General features: G+C 43.4%; 1 protein-coding gene across 1 annotated transcript; it reads left to right on the top strand.

Moving 5' to 3' along the window:
* The first annotated feature begins 11,212 nt into the window (after window positions 1–11,212).
* LOC127347427 (uncharacterized) lies at window positions 11,213–11,944 on the top strand. The gene is made up of 2 exons (XM_051373617.1): window positions 11,213–11,279; window positions 11,571–11,944. Exons 1-2 carry the CDS (start codon window positions 11,213–11,215, stop codon window positions 11,942–11,944), a joined length of 441 nt encoding a protein of 146 aa, XP_051229577.1.
* Window positions 11,945–16,080: the final 4,136 nt, after the last annotated feature.

The raw sequence follows: 16,080 nt of genomic DNA, 5'->3' as shown, positions 1-16,080 counted from the left end.
CTTATGAAATAAAACTGGCTTTATGCAAATGAAACTAGAGCTTAGAACCCCCTTATTATAGTTGATACTACTTACATTAGTATTAGTTTGCGAGTACTTTAAAGTACTCACGGCTGTGTCCCTGGCTATTCAAATGGCCAGACTATGAAGAGGAGTACCAGATTCCGGAAGAAGGACAGCAGGACGTCTACGACAACTAGGATCACTCCTGACGTCAACAGTTGCCTGTGGAATAGATGGACTACTACTACGCTACTTTCGCTTCCGCTATGTGTTATGTAATGAATAAATAGAACCTCTATTATTGTAATGAGACTGGATCATGTGATCCTTTATTTGTAAGACAATTATGGTATGTAATGAATGATGTGTTGTGATATCAATCTATTATGTCTCGCAAAAACGATATTCCTGGGATTGCGAGGAATGGCATAATAGGCATCTGGACTTAAAAATCCGGGTGTTGACAAGTTGGTATCAGAGCCATTGTTGACCTTAGGAGACCCTAGTTAGAATGGACGTCTGAAAAACTTAGTTTCAAAAACCAAAGAAGTGAATATTTGTGAAAAACTTATTTTCACTCTTACCCTTGAAATCTTTTTCAAAATGAGAAATTCATACTCTACTTTTTCTTCGTAGCACTACCTAAAATGTTGCACACTTGACTACTTCTTTAACTTACTTATCCTCTTTGCTCACAGATGAAGTACCAATGGGAGTCCTATCAGCTTGGTTCCGGAGGCGACCCAAGGTTCGAAAAGGAGTTGAAGCAACTAGTGGACTATCTAGGACACCCGTATCCCGAGTTCTTCGGAATACCCCTCAAGGCTCAGTTAGGAGAACCACCTCAGTGGGACGTTTCTACTGATCTACGAAGGAAGCTTGAGGCCCCGGTATGGGAAACCATATGGTTTTCTGTAACAGGAAACACTTGGAAGGAAGGACTAGACAAAGCTATGCAAGAAGCAATTTCCCGTCTATGTGGACAAAATGAGAACAAGATCAAAAACACTCGCTTCATCTACTACCCAAGACATGACTCCATGGGAAGACCGATGACCATGCCCCCTCTCACGGAGATGAACCACTATGTAGCACATCAAGACTTCAGGCAGTACAAAACCCGCAGGGATTTGGACAACGCCCTCGCCTCTCGCCAAGCATCTCACCCGTGAAGAAGAAGAATCCACCCGGAAGAGTAGTATCACCCCAGCACTTAAGTAGGTGTGAGTTGTATCAGGATCCCCTTGTATCGTAGAGCGATGAATGGTTCTTCAAACCAACGGTGTGTTAGATTTGTAATGTGTGATGTTTGGTATGAATGAAAAAGTGTTGTTGGTTTTACCCCCGCAACACTACTCAAGTTTTCAATATTATGAACTTTTTAAACTTAACAAAACAAACCATAGAAATTTCCCTCTTATCTTATCATCTACTCTGATGTTCAGATGGCCCCTCCTAATCGCACCAACGACGCGATGATGCAACTGCTGCAAACCCTGCTTGCCGATCGAGAAGCCGAGAGAGCTGAGCGCCAAGCAAACATTGCTGCACTGCAACAGATAGCTCAGAACAATCAAGGCCATGGAAACCACGATCACCCTGGATCGAAGCTAAAGAACTTTCAGAACACCAACCCTCTGGTGTTCAACAAGACTGAAGAGCCCCTTGATGCTGATGACTGGCTCCAGACAATGGAGAACAACCTAGAAGTTGCGGGAGTAGAAGCCGCAGAAAAAGTGCTGTTTGCCACGCACTACTTAGCAGGACCAGCAAGAGCCTGGTGGACCAGCACCCGTGCCATGAATGCAGGACAGATGATGACTTGGGAAGACTTCAAGCTGAAGTTTAGCAAGTACCATGTGCCCCAAGGACTGATCAAGAAAATGAGAGACGAGTTCCGTGAACTCAAGCAAGGAAAAATGTCCGTGGTGGAATACCGCGACAGGTTCCTCACCCTGTCAAGGTACGCCCCGGATGAGACCGACACCAACGAGAAGAGAAAGGAAAGATTTCTGAACGGACTGCATGACGAGATGCAAACTGTGTTAGTGAACATTCCGTTTGCTGACTTAGAAGCCCTCGTGGACTCAGCCATACAAATGGAAGGAAAGCTGCATCAGGCCAGCGAGAACCGCAAGCGCAGAATGATGACCCAGAATGGACCCCACCATACCCAGAAGTACCGCAACAACTCCTCTGGAGGATTCACCACAAGATACAACAAACCCCCTGCTCAGAGTTATCGCCCCAACCACCACAACAACAACCACCCTAACAACAACAACAACAATGGAAACAACAACAACCCCAATACTGCCCCAAGGACTGGAAGCAACGCTGTTCCCATCACTCCCAAAGACAAGTCAACTGTGAACTGCTATGAATGTGGAGTTGTGGGTCACTACTCCAATGAGTGCCCTAAGAAGCTTGCCAAGATTGCCGCCAATACCGCAGCACCTGCTCAGCAATAGCCGCTTATGTGAAGAAGGAACCAGAACAACAACAACGGCCGTTTCTATCACATGACTGCCAATGAAGCCCAGGAAGCCCCTCAGGCCATGCCAAGTATGTTCCCCTGTTAATCTCACAGCTCCATCTTTCTTAGGAACCTAACTTTTCTTAAAATCTCGGGACGAGATTTGTTTAAGGGGGAAGGGTTTGTAACATCCCAAAAATTTCAAAACAAACAAAATGAATTTCCCTAGTTCCAAATTTTGGAACCAACAAAAACTTTTATTAAAATAAGATGGATACATATAGATCTTGTTTAAATCTTGTGTTTTGCCATGATGAGTGTTATTATGCTTATGTGCTAAACCCTAAAACCCTAAAGTGATCAAGTGAAGATCACCAACCCAATAAAATAAAAGAGAAAGAAATCAAATAAGAAAAACCTTAAACCCTAATCTTCTCCAAAAATCATTTGGATCTATTTTGAGAAACCAAAATAAAATAAAAGACATATGGGGGCATCTAGCCCTAATAGGTAAATCTTGAACCCTACCTTTTTTCTTTATGCTAAATGGTGGTGAACCATTGTGAACCCCACTAAACCCTAAACCTCACCCCTCTTTTCACCACCCTAGTTAAAATAAAATAAAAGGAAATTAAATAAGAAAAAGGCATATGTGCCTATGGCTATATTCATAAAACTTTACCCTAAGCCTTTCTACTTTGCTTAGAGGTTTGGAAAACCTTCATACACCTTACCTAGTATTTGTCAAACCAAATCCAAGTGGTTTCCAAAGAAAATAAAAAGAAACTAAAAATGCCATAGAGGCATATGAGAGTAAAGTGCAAATTTGTGAATTTGAGAAGATTGACCCTAGGACTTGTTGTGAATGGTTGGATCACTCCTATATACCATTTCAACACTCAACAACATCAAATGGGCCAAGAACACTCAAATCAAAAATCAAATGCAACATATGCATAGAGGCATATGTGACACATAGCCATAATATCCAATCTTTGCCCTATGGCTTTAAACCTTGACCAAATGTTGGGAAACCATCTCTCAACCTAATATAATACTAAATTGACCCTAACCCATACCCAAGTGAAGCAAGATGAACATTTTTACAAGTTTAATGAAATATGACACATCACCTCTTATGTGTTATGGCCAATTTAGCAAATCTTTGATCAAGACCTTTTGATTTGGTTTCAGTAGTTGGAAAATGTTTCTAAACTAATAAGAACCACTTTAGAGTCAACAAAAGTCAACTCAAATGGGGAGAATTCAAATAGGGAGAAAATCTCCAAAATTCACTCACATACACTTAGCCAAAATTGCAAATCTTCAACCAAGGCCACCAATGCTTGATCTATTGCTTGTAGAATACTTATATATGATAAACAAACACAATTGCATCAAAGAAACAAGAATCAAATCAAAGGAAATCTCAAAACCATCTCACATGTGATGATGGTCATTTGTGTGATTTTTAACATGATCCCCTCTTTACCCCTCTGGCTCTGACTTTTCTTCAACCAAACTTGACCAACTCTTGCCATGTCATCCAAGACCATGTCAAGGTGAACAACTTTCATGTTGACCACCATACCTAACTTTGAACAGGTTGACCTGTAGAGATGTGCCAAGTAGGGACTTTGAAACAAAGAGAAGATGACCCACTTTTTGAAACTTTGCAAAACAACACCAAATTGACCACCACCACCACCATTATATCTCTATGATTATATGAATGAGATCCACCAAAGGAAATTCCAAAATTTGAAAACTTTTCTCTTTCGGCCATTTTCACAAACACCTTGTGAGCAGGATCAAATATGAAGCCCATGCTAGGATTTTGGTTGGACCAAGTCCAACCCTGCACTCCCTCTGCATCCCTGTACCCCTCTTCATCACTGCCAAGCCTTGCCTGCCCTGGCATTGGACCATTTTTGACCAGAACACAACCATGCCGAGCTCTTGTCACCCACCATGCCATCCCTTCCTCCACTCACATCCATCTCCCCTCACCATGTCAGCTGCCTTCCCCTGACCCTCCTGAAGCTGCTCCTGCAAGCCATTGACCAAGATGACGTCGACACCGCCCAAGCCACGCGCGCCCCGACACGCCCAGACACGCCCAGCAGCTCGCCAGGACGCGCACGATGGCATCCCTGGACGCGACAGAACGCCGCCATGCCCCATCGCCTCACGCCTCCCCTCGCTCTCCCCATGCGCACGTCGACTCACCATGGTCCCCTCTACCTCACGGACATCGCCAATTGGCCGCGGACGCGCTGCAGACGACGCCCACGATGACGACTGTCCGCCACCGTGCGCAGGTACATGGTGATGACGCCGACACTCCCGTGCTCCGTTTTCAACGTCAGGACGCCCGTCGTGTCCGCGGTGACATCGCCAACACGGTCGAACTCTCGCCGATGACGCTAGCCCACCATAGCCTTGACGACAACGATGACCTGCCCCGCTCCGCCTCGGTCCACCTCGCCACTATAAAAGCAGGCCGCCCCGAGACAATTTCTTCACACTCTCGCATTCCCCTCTCCTTCCTGAGCCTCCCTGACTCCTTCCCCTCTCCAATTAAGCCCTAGGCCACCGGAATTTCACCGAAGTCCGCCGCGACAGCAGCCAGACGGAGGCGACGACTCCGACCCCCTCAGCACCTCTCCCGACCCTCGTTCGCCTCGCCGTCATCTTCCACGCCGAACGCCCGCCTCGCCGAGCCTCGCCGGAGCCCCAGGTATCCCCTAGCGACCCCTCTGGCCGCTGGTAGGGTTTGGACCTCGCCGGAGCTCGTCGCCGACGAGGACGAACCACAACCGCTCGATTCCCTTTTAATCCGACGGCCCACAGCGCTGCGTACCGCTTCGGCGTTTTAAAACGCACTGACAGTGGACCCCACTATCAGGCGGCCCGCCCGCATCGCCAGCATAGCTGGGCCGGCCCAATTAGTTTCCCGCGCGTCGGTTTAGTTTGAATTCTTTAAATTTTAATTTAACTCAAATTTGAATTCTGGTGCTGTGTTCAAAATTGCATAAATCAAAATCTACTGAGCCAAATTCGACAAACTTTATATTTTTAGAAAGCTTAGAGTTTTCTATATCAAATGCCACTAGATTCAAACCTAGATCTGTTATAGAATTAAAGTGGGAAAATAAACAAGACAGAGACTTTTCTGCCTTAGAAAAATTATTAAAAATCAACCCTTTTGAATTTTGAGGTGATTCCACCTCTCATAATTCACATTTCACAAACTCTAATTGTTTATGTAAAAAAGGTGATATAGGTTCTGTGTATGATCATGGCCTAGTTTAAAGATTGGCCCTATGGCTAGTTCTAGATCATTTAAATTAGGCAAGATAATTTATTAAAATGTATGAGAGCTTCCCTCTCATTTAAATCTTGTCTCAACTAATTCAACATGAGGTAGATACCCTGGTTTGTTAAATCTCATATTGAATTAGTTGATGATATTAAATCCTTTTTAGGTGTTTTTAAAATGCATGAGGTGCACCATCTCATTTAAATTATGTTCACCATTAGGTTTCAAATCTATGAGGTGTAGCACCTCATTTAAATCAACTTCCCAAGTGGCATAAAGTAATGTGAGGACCCTTATTGTTTGGTCTCATGTATGCTCACTTGAGGATATTAAATCAAATAGGATTTAATTAGCATGAGGTATGGAACCTCATTTCAATCATTTTCTCAAATGATAAGTATGAAGAGGTTGACTTTGGTCAACCTAGGTCATATATTGTTCATGAGAGGAAATTATTTCCCTAAGTAATTAAAAGTAACACCTTATTTAGTATGAGAGGAAATTATTTTTCCTAAATAAGATAACAACACATTTACCCACTTAATAGTAATGTGTGATGCTAGTTTACTTGTGTAAATTATATGAGGTGTTTCACTTCATTTAAATCTTGTCCCAAGTACTTTCATATGAAGTTTGAACCCCTGGTCAAATACTCTCACATGAAATACTTGGAGAATTTAAATCATAATAGGCTTTATTAAATGGTATGAGGTATCCCTACCTCATTTAAATCATTTTCTCAAATGATGATGATGAATGGTTGACTTAGGTCAACATAAATTCATGTGTGATGGTTTGAGAAATTAAATCTTAAAGAAGATTCAATGAGAGGAAATTGTTCCTCAAAAACTATATGGAAACTATCATTTACATATAAAATGAGAGGAAATATTTCTTCCTCAAAGCAAGATCACCAATGCACCAAATTGTATTAATTGTGTGAATTGAATAGTTTGTGTGAATATATGTGATGTTTGGAATAGCCAATGAATTGTTTGGTGATTGTATCCTCGTATTCGTATTTTAGACGCTAGTACCGAGGAGTATCAAGAGGAGGAGGAAGTCTACTTTCAAGGAGAAGAAGACCACTTTGATCACCTCAACCACCAAGGCAAGCTAATCTTCTTGCAAGATAATACTCTTGCAAAGTGCAAAGCTCACCATGAGCAAGGCATTACCCCATTTACTTTATGCTTATGATCCTATTTCCCAGTTTTACCTTACAAGTTTTATTTACTTTTGTTTTATCAAATTACTTTTTGATTCATGATTCTTTTGGTTAGTTTTGGATTAGTACAAGAGTATCAAAGTTAGCCTAGAAGCAAAGCAAATTACTTAGCACCCCTCATACCTAGATGCTAGTGCTAAATTAAAATTGACTACTCTAGTTGGGAACTTGTGAATTGAAATGACTTTGAAAACCTTGGAATGATGAGTCATTCTATTGAGAGATTTTGAAGGTGAATATGACTGGTGAATGACTTGGTGAATTTTACAAAAACTGATGGTTGGGTTCGGATGCGATACCATTCCAATTTTACAAGTACCCCCACAATACCTGAATCTGGGTAAGGCTTAGCTGGAAACTTATGTATTTTAGTATGGGTTCCCTCTGAACAAGCGTCATCGGGGTTATGCTTGAGGCTGCCTCCGTACTGGTGAAGTGATGTGAAATGACGTGAAATGAGGTGAATGTACGGCCCAAGCCCTGTGCAGTTCCCAGGCGGACTGTCTGTCTTCACTGGGAGGCCAAGCTCATGGGGAGAGGTGCCTATACTAGAGTATGTAAATGAAAGGTTAGGATTGGTAGTTTGCGTACTGCGTACGATAAATCAGGGCCAGTTACCCCTGACGAACTATTGCAATGGTTGTGGCACAAGTGTACAACCTCTGCAGAGTTAAACCTATTCGAATAGCCGCGTCCGCGGTCATGGACAGTTGGAAAGGCCATACTGTTCCGTCATCAGAACTTTTCTAAAACTATGAATGGTGAATGGTGACTTGTGACTTGAGTTTGAAAGGTGACTTTGACTTTGAATCACAACTGAGTTGTGGGAATGACACTAATATTCCCACTTGAGTTAAGTTAGGCAAATGAAAAGTCTTGGTTTACTAAAGTGCTTATGAAATAAAACTGGCTTTATGCAAATGAAACTAGAGCTTAGAACCCCCTTATTATAGTTGATACTACTTACATTAGTATTAGTTTGCGAGTACTTTAAAGTACTCACGGCTGTGTCCCTGGCTATTCAAATGGCCAGACTATGAAGAGGAGTACCAGATTCCGGAAGAAGGACAGCAGGACGTCTACGACAACTAGGATCACTCCTGACGTCAACAGTTGCCTGTGGAATAGATGGACTACTACTACGCTACTTTCGCTTCCGCTATGTGTTATGTAATGAATAAATAGAACCTCTATTATTGTAATGAGACTGGATCATGTGATCCTTTATTTGTAAGACGATTATGGTATGTAATGAATGATGTGTTGTGATATCAATCTATTATGTCTCGCAAAAACGATATTCCTGGGATTGTGAGGAATGGCATAATAGGAATCTGGACTTAAAAATCCGGGTGTTGACAGTTAAGTATCTTAAAAGTTAAACCCTTAAGACAATCGGTCATCATACAAGTCATAATTTTATACTTTTTCTTGTTGTACTTGTTTGGCAATATTATTTCCAAGGAAAGACTCGGTTAATTAAATGAACTAGAGTAAAATCTCTCACAATTAGTTAAACATACAAAGAAAAACTCTACTCCAATTGCTTCAAAGCACTCCCACTAATACTTTCATGGGGAACACTTTCGACACTGCACTTATATTTAGTTGATGTCAAGTTCTTTTGTTTATTGATGCCTAGCGGTGCAAAATGAAATGGAAACTTATAAGTCCATGGAGTTTGTATATGAGTTAGATAAATGCCTGGGCCGCTAATCTCAGCCATGCATCATTCATGGTTGAAATTTACAGGTAAGCCATAGTGAGCATTCTATGAAGCATTTGCAATAAAAAGCTATACCCATAGTAAATAAAAATTGCTGAGATGCTCACTGTCTGGTTGTCTTGTCATTTTGGCATGGGATTGCTCCTACAAGAGTACCTCCATATCATCGGGCAAGAGGTACCCCGTTGGCGGTTCTCAATGATACATGTATACCTACAATGACAAGAACTTATTTGGGACCTAAGTTGAGTAGCATGGGGTTTAAGTACTCGCATTCAAGGGGTATGAGATTTTCAACTTGTGATTTGCAAGCATATAGCTCATATTTGACTCACATTAACTTTAGCCATTCAAGATGCTTATGACAGGGGCAATGAGAGCTCAAAGCTAATAAGTACCATACTTTTTGGAAGGTTTATAAAACTTGTTTATCTTGCTTACTCTGCAAAGAGTCTCTCTTTTACTTTTATGTTGAGTCTTCATCTTCTACTTTATGCACCAATTAAGAGAGCATATTTGTCGTTCTTAGTGCAATGTGCATAGTCTCAAAATTATTATTGATTGATTCATGATTATGCTATTTCTTGTTCTTAAATTACTTGTATCTAGTCACCCTTTGAACTTTAAAGGTGTCCTAGCATTTATGTTTTGCTACTCCATAAAGGACAAGCTGAGTACCACTTTGTTATATTTACTCTATGCTCATAAACACACTATTGCTTTCAATGCACTATTATTCATGATCCTTTGTTTGAGTTACTCTTCATGTTATAACATAGTTGCTAAGTTCTATTGTTAGAATTATATCTATCATGCCTATGTTTAGAGTACTTAGATCCCAGCTCACAATGCTTTACATACTTGATCAAGATTGTGTTGGCTTCATGTCACCTTAAAAAATATTTTGTTATCACTTACCTACTCGAGGACGAGCATGAGTAAAGCTTGGAGATGTTGATACGTTGCAAACGTATCTATAATTTTTGATGCTCCATGCTTTCTTTACACCAATTGCTATATGTTTTGTTTACACTTCGTGGCACTTTTATGCATTTTCCGGCACTAACCTATTGACAAGATGCCACGGTGCCAGTTTCCAGTTTTCTTTTGTTTTGTATTTCATAAAAGTTGTATGGAAAATATTCTCGGAATTGAACGAAAAAATCCATAGTTCCTATTTTCCCGGAGAGAAGACGGTGTCCAGAGAAGAGATAGAGGAGGGCCACTGGGTGGCCAGACCTACCCTAGGCGTGACCTGGAATTGGCCCACGCCTAGGGGTGGTCTAGGGCCACCATGCCTCCACCGACCTCGCCCTTCTGCCTATTTAAAGCTCCAGGCACAAAAAACCCTAAATATACAAGCCTCCGTCCATGAAAAGTTTCGTAGCTCCGCCACCGTCGCAGACAATATTCGGGGGACAGAAGTCTCCGTTCCGGTACCCTACCGGGACGGGAAATTGCCTCGGGAGCCATCTCCATCGACTCCACCGCCATCTTCATGGTTGTTGCTGACTCCTACGATGAGGAGTGAGTAGTTCTCCCCCGAGACTGAGGGCTCTAACGGTAGCTATGTGGTTTATCTCTCTCTCCCATGGTGTGATCTTTATGTGACCATGAGCTTTGTAATCTAGATGTCGTTATGCTATTCAAGTGGATTTTACTTATGTGATCTCCAGAGACTCCTTGTCCCACGTGTGTAAAAGTGTGGGTGTGTGCACCGTGTGGGTCTCTTAGGTTATATTTCACGGAATACTTGTTCACTGAATTATGATTTGAGTTGGATGTCTCTATGAAATTGTGGTGTGTTAGTACCTCCTATGAATGCTCAAAGTGCAGCGTGGGGTGTTCATTAGTACTTGGGAATACATCTTTAAGGTTTTCTTTTGCATAACTACGCGGTGAATTAGTGTTTGTTATCCAACCAGAGAGTAGTTCAGAGTAGCATATATAGTGAAGTGCTTATATTTATATTCCTTTATGATACATTGTTGAGAGTGACCACTAGTGAAAGTATGATCCCTAGGCCTTGTTTTCAAACATCGAATCACCGTTTATTTATTGTTTTACTGCATGCTTACTTCCTGCCATATTTATTTCAGATTGTTATTATCACTCATATTCATCTGTATCACTTGCATTTTACTATCTCTTCACCGAACTAGTGTACCTATACATCTGACAAGTGTATTGGGTGTGTTGGGGACACAAGAGACTTTTGTATCGTAATTGCAGGGTTGCTTCAGAGGGATACCTTTGACCTCTACCTCCCTAAGTTCGATAAACCTTGGGTGATCCACTTAAGGGAATCTTACTGCTGTTCTACAAACCCCAACACTGTCTACAAGAATAGAAGCGTGCGTAGACATCACCCTGCTGCATGGTATGCGCATGGTGAAAGCTTGTGGTGCAACACGCTTGGAGATCTATGGGGACTCGAACCTCGTCGTGCAGTAGTCGATGGACCTGTGTGATGCGGTCAGTGATAACATGGTAGCTTACCGTGAGATGTATAATCTGATGGAAGGCAAGTTTGAAGGTTGTGAGCTGAAGCACATCGAGACAGAGCTAGCAACGAAGAAGCCAATACTCTGGCAAACATCGACTCTACGTGCTCTGCAATTCTGGATGGAGTTTTCTACAAAGTAATCAATCAACGGTCCATCAAGGTCGAACCTCCTGCACCTCCCACACAGTCTACTGATCCGGGGCTGCGCCAGAAGCAGCCGACGAAAACATCATCACCGGCCCAAGCCAGCAGGTCCTGCTCGTCAAGCCAGTTTGGACTCAACCATTCCTTGCATACTTGTTACGCAAGAATTACCTGAAGATCCAGTAGAGAAGCGGCGCATCGACCGCCGCGCAAAAGCATATGAAGTGGTAGAAGGGGAGCTCTACAAGCGAAGCATATCAGGTATACTTCAACAGTGCATCGCACTCGAAGATGGAAAAAGTTTGCTGCTGGAGATACATGAAGGCACCAGGTGCCATCACACGAGCAGCCAAGCACTTGTCGCCAAAGCGTTCAAAGGATGGATTTACTGGCCAACTGCAGGCCAAGACGCTAGAGACCTGGTCCAGAAGTGCGATGCATGCCAGCGCTTCGCGTCAAAGCCGCATGCCCCAGCCACAGACCTCATGACAATACCTCTCGTCTGGCTTTTCACAAAGTGGGGACTCGATCAAGTTTGACCTCTACCGAAATCATCGCCGGGCGGCCACACCTTCCTCCTGGTTGTAGTCGACAAGTACACCAAATGGATGGAAGCCATACCCATCACCAATCAAACCGTTACAACATCTGTAGAAAATTTCAAGGCCATCACCTGCCGTTTTGGCCTGCCGCATAGTATCATCACCGACAATGCAAGCAACTTCGCCTCTAGATAGTTCCATGACTTCTGTGAAGGCCTCGGCATCAAGCTCAGTTTTGCTTCGGTTGCACATCCTCATACAAGTGGCCAGGTGGAAAAAATAAAAGGGCTAATCTATGACGGGGTAAAGAAGCGCCTCCAAAGAGAGGCCAGTGCTTGCGTAGAAGAACTACCATCGGTGTTGTGGAGCTTGCGCACAACCCCAAACCAATCTACATAGTACACACCATCCTTCCTGGTACATGGAGCCAAAGCTGTTTTGCTAGACGATGTCCGGTTTGAAGCACCTTGGGTCATTGCATATAATGAGAAGACATCTACAGAGGCACTCGAGGATGCTGTAGATCTAGCTGATGAAGCTCGCGACATCGCCCACGCCAGGACAACCGTGTATCAGCAAGGATGGCGCAACTACCACAGCCGAAGGGTCCGCACCCGAAGCTTTGGAAAAGGTGACCTAGTTCTGAAACTGAAACAAAAAGGCCACCAAAAACTCGAGTCCCCAAGGAAAGGACCATACGTTGCCACCAAAGTAAGCCCTGGGGGTGCATACCGCATCAAGGACGCCACAACAGGATTGGAGGAGAACAATCCATGGAACATTGCGCAACTACGATGATTATACCTGTAGGATTTTCTTTTTTTACTTCATTCAATATGGCTACTTAGCCATAGCAAGCAAGTATGTACACCTCTCGTGATTTATCAATAAAGCTCAGTGTTCCTCTGTACAAGCATTGATTCACCCAATGGCCACACCCGGAGTTACATGGGGGCTCCTGAAAATTCTACAACAAGAAAGCAAGTCATCGGCTCCTCGCAAAACATCGTATGCACGATACTTGACACAAGTCATTAAAACTATCGGCGCAGTAGCACACCCGAATGCTCGGGGGCTTCAGCCGATAAGTTCCTACTTAAAAAATATCAGCTCCACACAAAACATCGTAATCACGATAGATGTGCCACGAGTCTGTCGAGCCTGCAGTGCACCCGATTACTCGGGGGGTGCCGCCGACAAAAATCACATAAACCAACGGCTCCACGCCAGAACATCATACACACGATATTTGAGATACGTGTCCATCGAGCATGTTGCTCACCCGATTACTCGGGAGCTACCTCTGACGCATTACAAATAAAACCCTCGGCTCCATACATAACATCGCGTTCGCGATACTTGTGCTATGAGTCCATCTAACCCGTGGCTCACCCGATTACTCGGGGGCTTAACACTTATAATAACGGCTCTGTATTACACATCATCCACACGATAAGTTTTACTACGAGTCAATTGACATCGCAGCTCACTCGATCACACGGATGTCGTCATCGATAAAATTCAACTACAAAACAATTGGCTCGGCATGATACATCATATAAGCAATAAAAGTGCTACGAGTTCTTATAATCTAATTCCATAGCGCACACGAATGCTCAAGGGGTGTAGCAGACACAAAATTAATACAATGATACACAAACATTACATCGTTCCCATGATCAATAGATACACTTTATATTGCTTCATATTAGTCTGCCCCCCTTGCTCCTTGTTCATCTCGAGCCAGCAGTGCCGCTTTGGTGCTCTTCTCTAGCTTGTCGATGACAATTGCAGCGGAGTTTCCAAGAAGGGGATAAAGCCAGATCCACAGATTCTCCATCATCTCCCAAAGGAGGTCCATTGGCAATCAGCATCAAATCAAGTGTAGGGAAACGAGCTTGCACAAAGGCAAATGCAATCTCAGCCCCGGCAACCAGTTGATTCTGCACCAGAGTCCGAACATCGAAGCACTTTTGAATTTATTCATCAGAGCAAGTAAAGTTGGAGACAACGGGTTCAGCGGAAACAACATTCCCCATACCATGGCCAAAGACGCACGACATCTCTTGAAGAAGGCATGAACTTGCTCAACCTGATCCTGAAACTTCACGACAACAGTGGTTTTTGACTTATCGGTCCAGAACACTCCGTGTGGTTGCGACATATCGGTCAAAACATTGACTCTGTTATGCACGCGCTTGTTATCTTCCGACTCGTTCAGACAAATAGTTACCACAAAAAGAAAAAATAATTTATAAGGAAGAAGCACTCGATGATTCTGAGAAGTATCGGCTAGTCACAGTGTAAGCTCTCGGTGGCCTTTATCAGTTCAGCTTGCGCATATTTCTCGACCTTGGTGACTAGTTCTCCTTTCTTCTTCTCTATCGCCACCCCGGCATGAATAGTCATCAAGTCCTTCTCCATCCGAGATATTCTTCTATGCATCTATTGTACAAGCACATATTCCTCCCCAACCGGTTGACTAGAAGAACCTGCGGCATGCGAAGAAACTGGTGCCACCTGCGAAAAGAATCGAGTATGCATATTCAGAAAAGCAAAAAAGGGAAGTCGAAGAATTTCAACTCCCATCGGGAGCGCTAACGAAGTGGTAATTCGAGTGGCAAAAGAAAAACTTTATCCATAATAAGCAACAACACAATCAACGTAGTTCATTATAATACAGTTGAAGGAAACTACTTAAAGTGTCAGTTACAACTTCATCGACCAACTTAAAGCATTAAGGTCGGACCTGAAGCGCTCGGTGCAATCTTGGTGGCTCCCTTCTTCTTGTTCGCCTCCATCAAGTCAATCAGCTAGCGCGCACATTTGCGAGCAGACCTAGCGAAAGGAGTCAAGTCGATAGCAGTGTCATCTTCTTCCTTAGGAAGCACCTTCGACAACTCCTCGAACTCGGCTTTGATGAAATACCCCATCATAAGATGAAAGGAAAGAAGCGATCCATAGAGGCCGGAACTGCGCTTCGGTACCTCGATAAAGTCATTGTTGTCAACGAAGAAGGCTTCTGCTAGCTCCCACAAGGTTTTCTCATGGCTCAGCTTTGGAAACATGAGGGCGTACAGTTTCAACAAAGTTGCCTTCGTCTTCTTCAACAGCCCTTGAACCTGCTCGTTGGAGTCCACGCCGAAGGAGATGGCATCAGCCATGGAGTCAACTTGAAGTTTATTCAAATGATCCACGGGTGTGTCGGCAACACCTAAGCAAGACATGAAAGGAAGCAACAATACATAAATATCCATGGATGAAAATAACAGCCAGTAAAATATGTGAAGTGGCTTACCTAGCAGAGACTCGGCGGATGAGCAGAGTCGGTCTTCTCTCTTCTCTGCCAGGGATTGTGCTTCCTCCTTCGGATTTTCCACCTCCTCCAGTGACATAGGCATCCCGAATGGGCCTGCCGAAGAAGCTACCCGGGGTTTCCTGGAGGCCCACTACCCGAAGAATATAAATCCCGGAAGCCCATTGAAGTGTCGATAAGGAAAATAGAGATATATTAGGAATAAAGAGATGTAGTTATACGGGACAAACTCAAAAAGTCTCCTGGTATTTGTAACTTGTACGGCACGAAACCCTCGGCTCCGCCTCCTGTATAAGGGGGAGTCGAGGGATAAAGAAAGTATCGATTTCATTGTCAACACAACCCCAGTTTTTAGCAGTCAAGCACCTTTTCGGCTGAAACCTTCGAGATCTACTTGCCCTCTACTTTTCTCGAAACCCTAGTCTACAACTCGTAGGCATTGGCAAGTTAATTCCTTGTCAATTGGCATCGTCTGTGGGGACTGGAGGCGACAAGGAGCTGATCTCGATGGCATCATCAACATCTTTGACAGCATCGTCAACTTCATCGGTAGCAAGCAATGCGATGGACGGAGGTAAACATATATATGGATAAAGAACCTCTCCTATTGTACATTGCAGCCACACCTCAGGTGGTCAGCACAGTTCTCGTGGTGGAGAGAGAAGAGGGGAAAATCCATGGAGTTCAACGGCCGGTATACTTCATCAGCGAAGTTTTATCGCCATCAAAACAACTCTATCCGCAATATCAGAAACTAGCATATGGAGTGTTCACAATAGCAAGAAAACTGCGACACTACTTTACGGCACATCCGATA

The sequence above is a fragment of the Lolium perenne genome, chromosome 4 (genome assembly GCF_019359855.2).
Source record: "Lolium perenne isolate Kyuss_39 chromosome 4, Kyuss_2.0, whole genome shotgun sequence".
NCBI lineage: Eukaryota > Viridiplantae > Streptophyta > Magnoliopsida > Poales > Poaceae > Lolium > Lolium perenne.
Note: the sequence above shows the minus strand (reverse complement) of the source record. Positions and strands in the feature narration are given on the sequence as shown.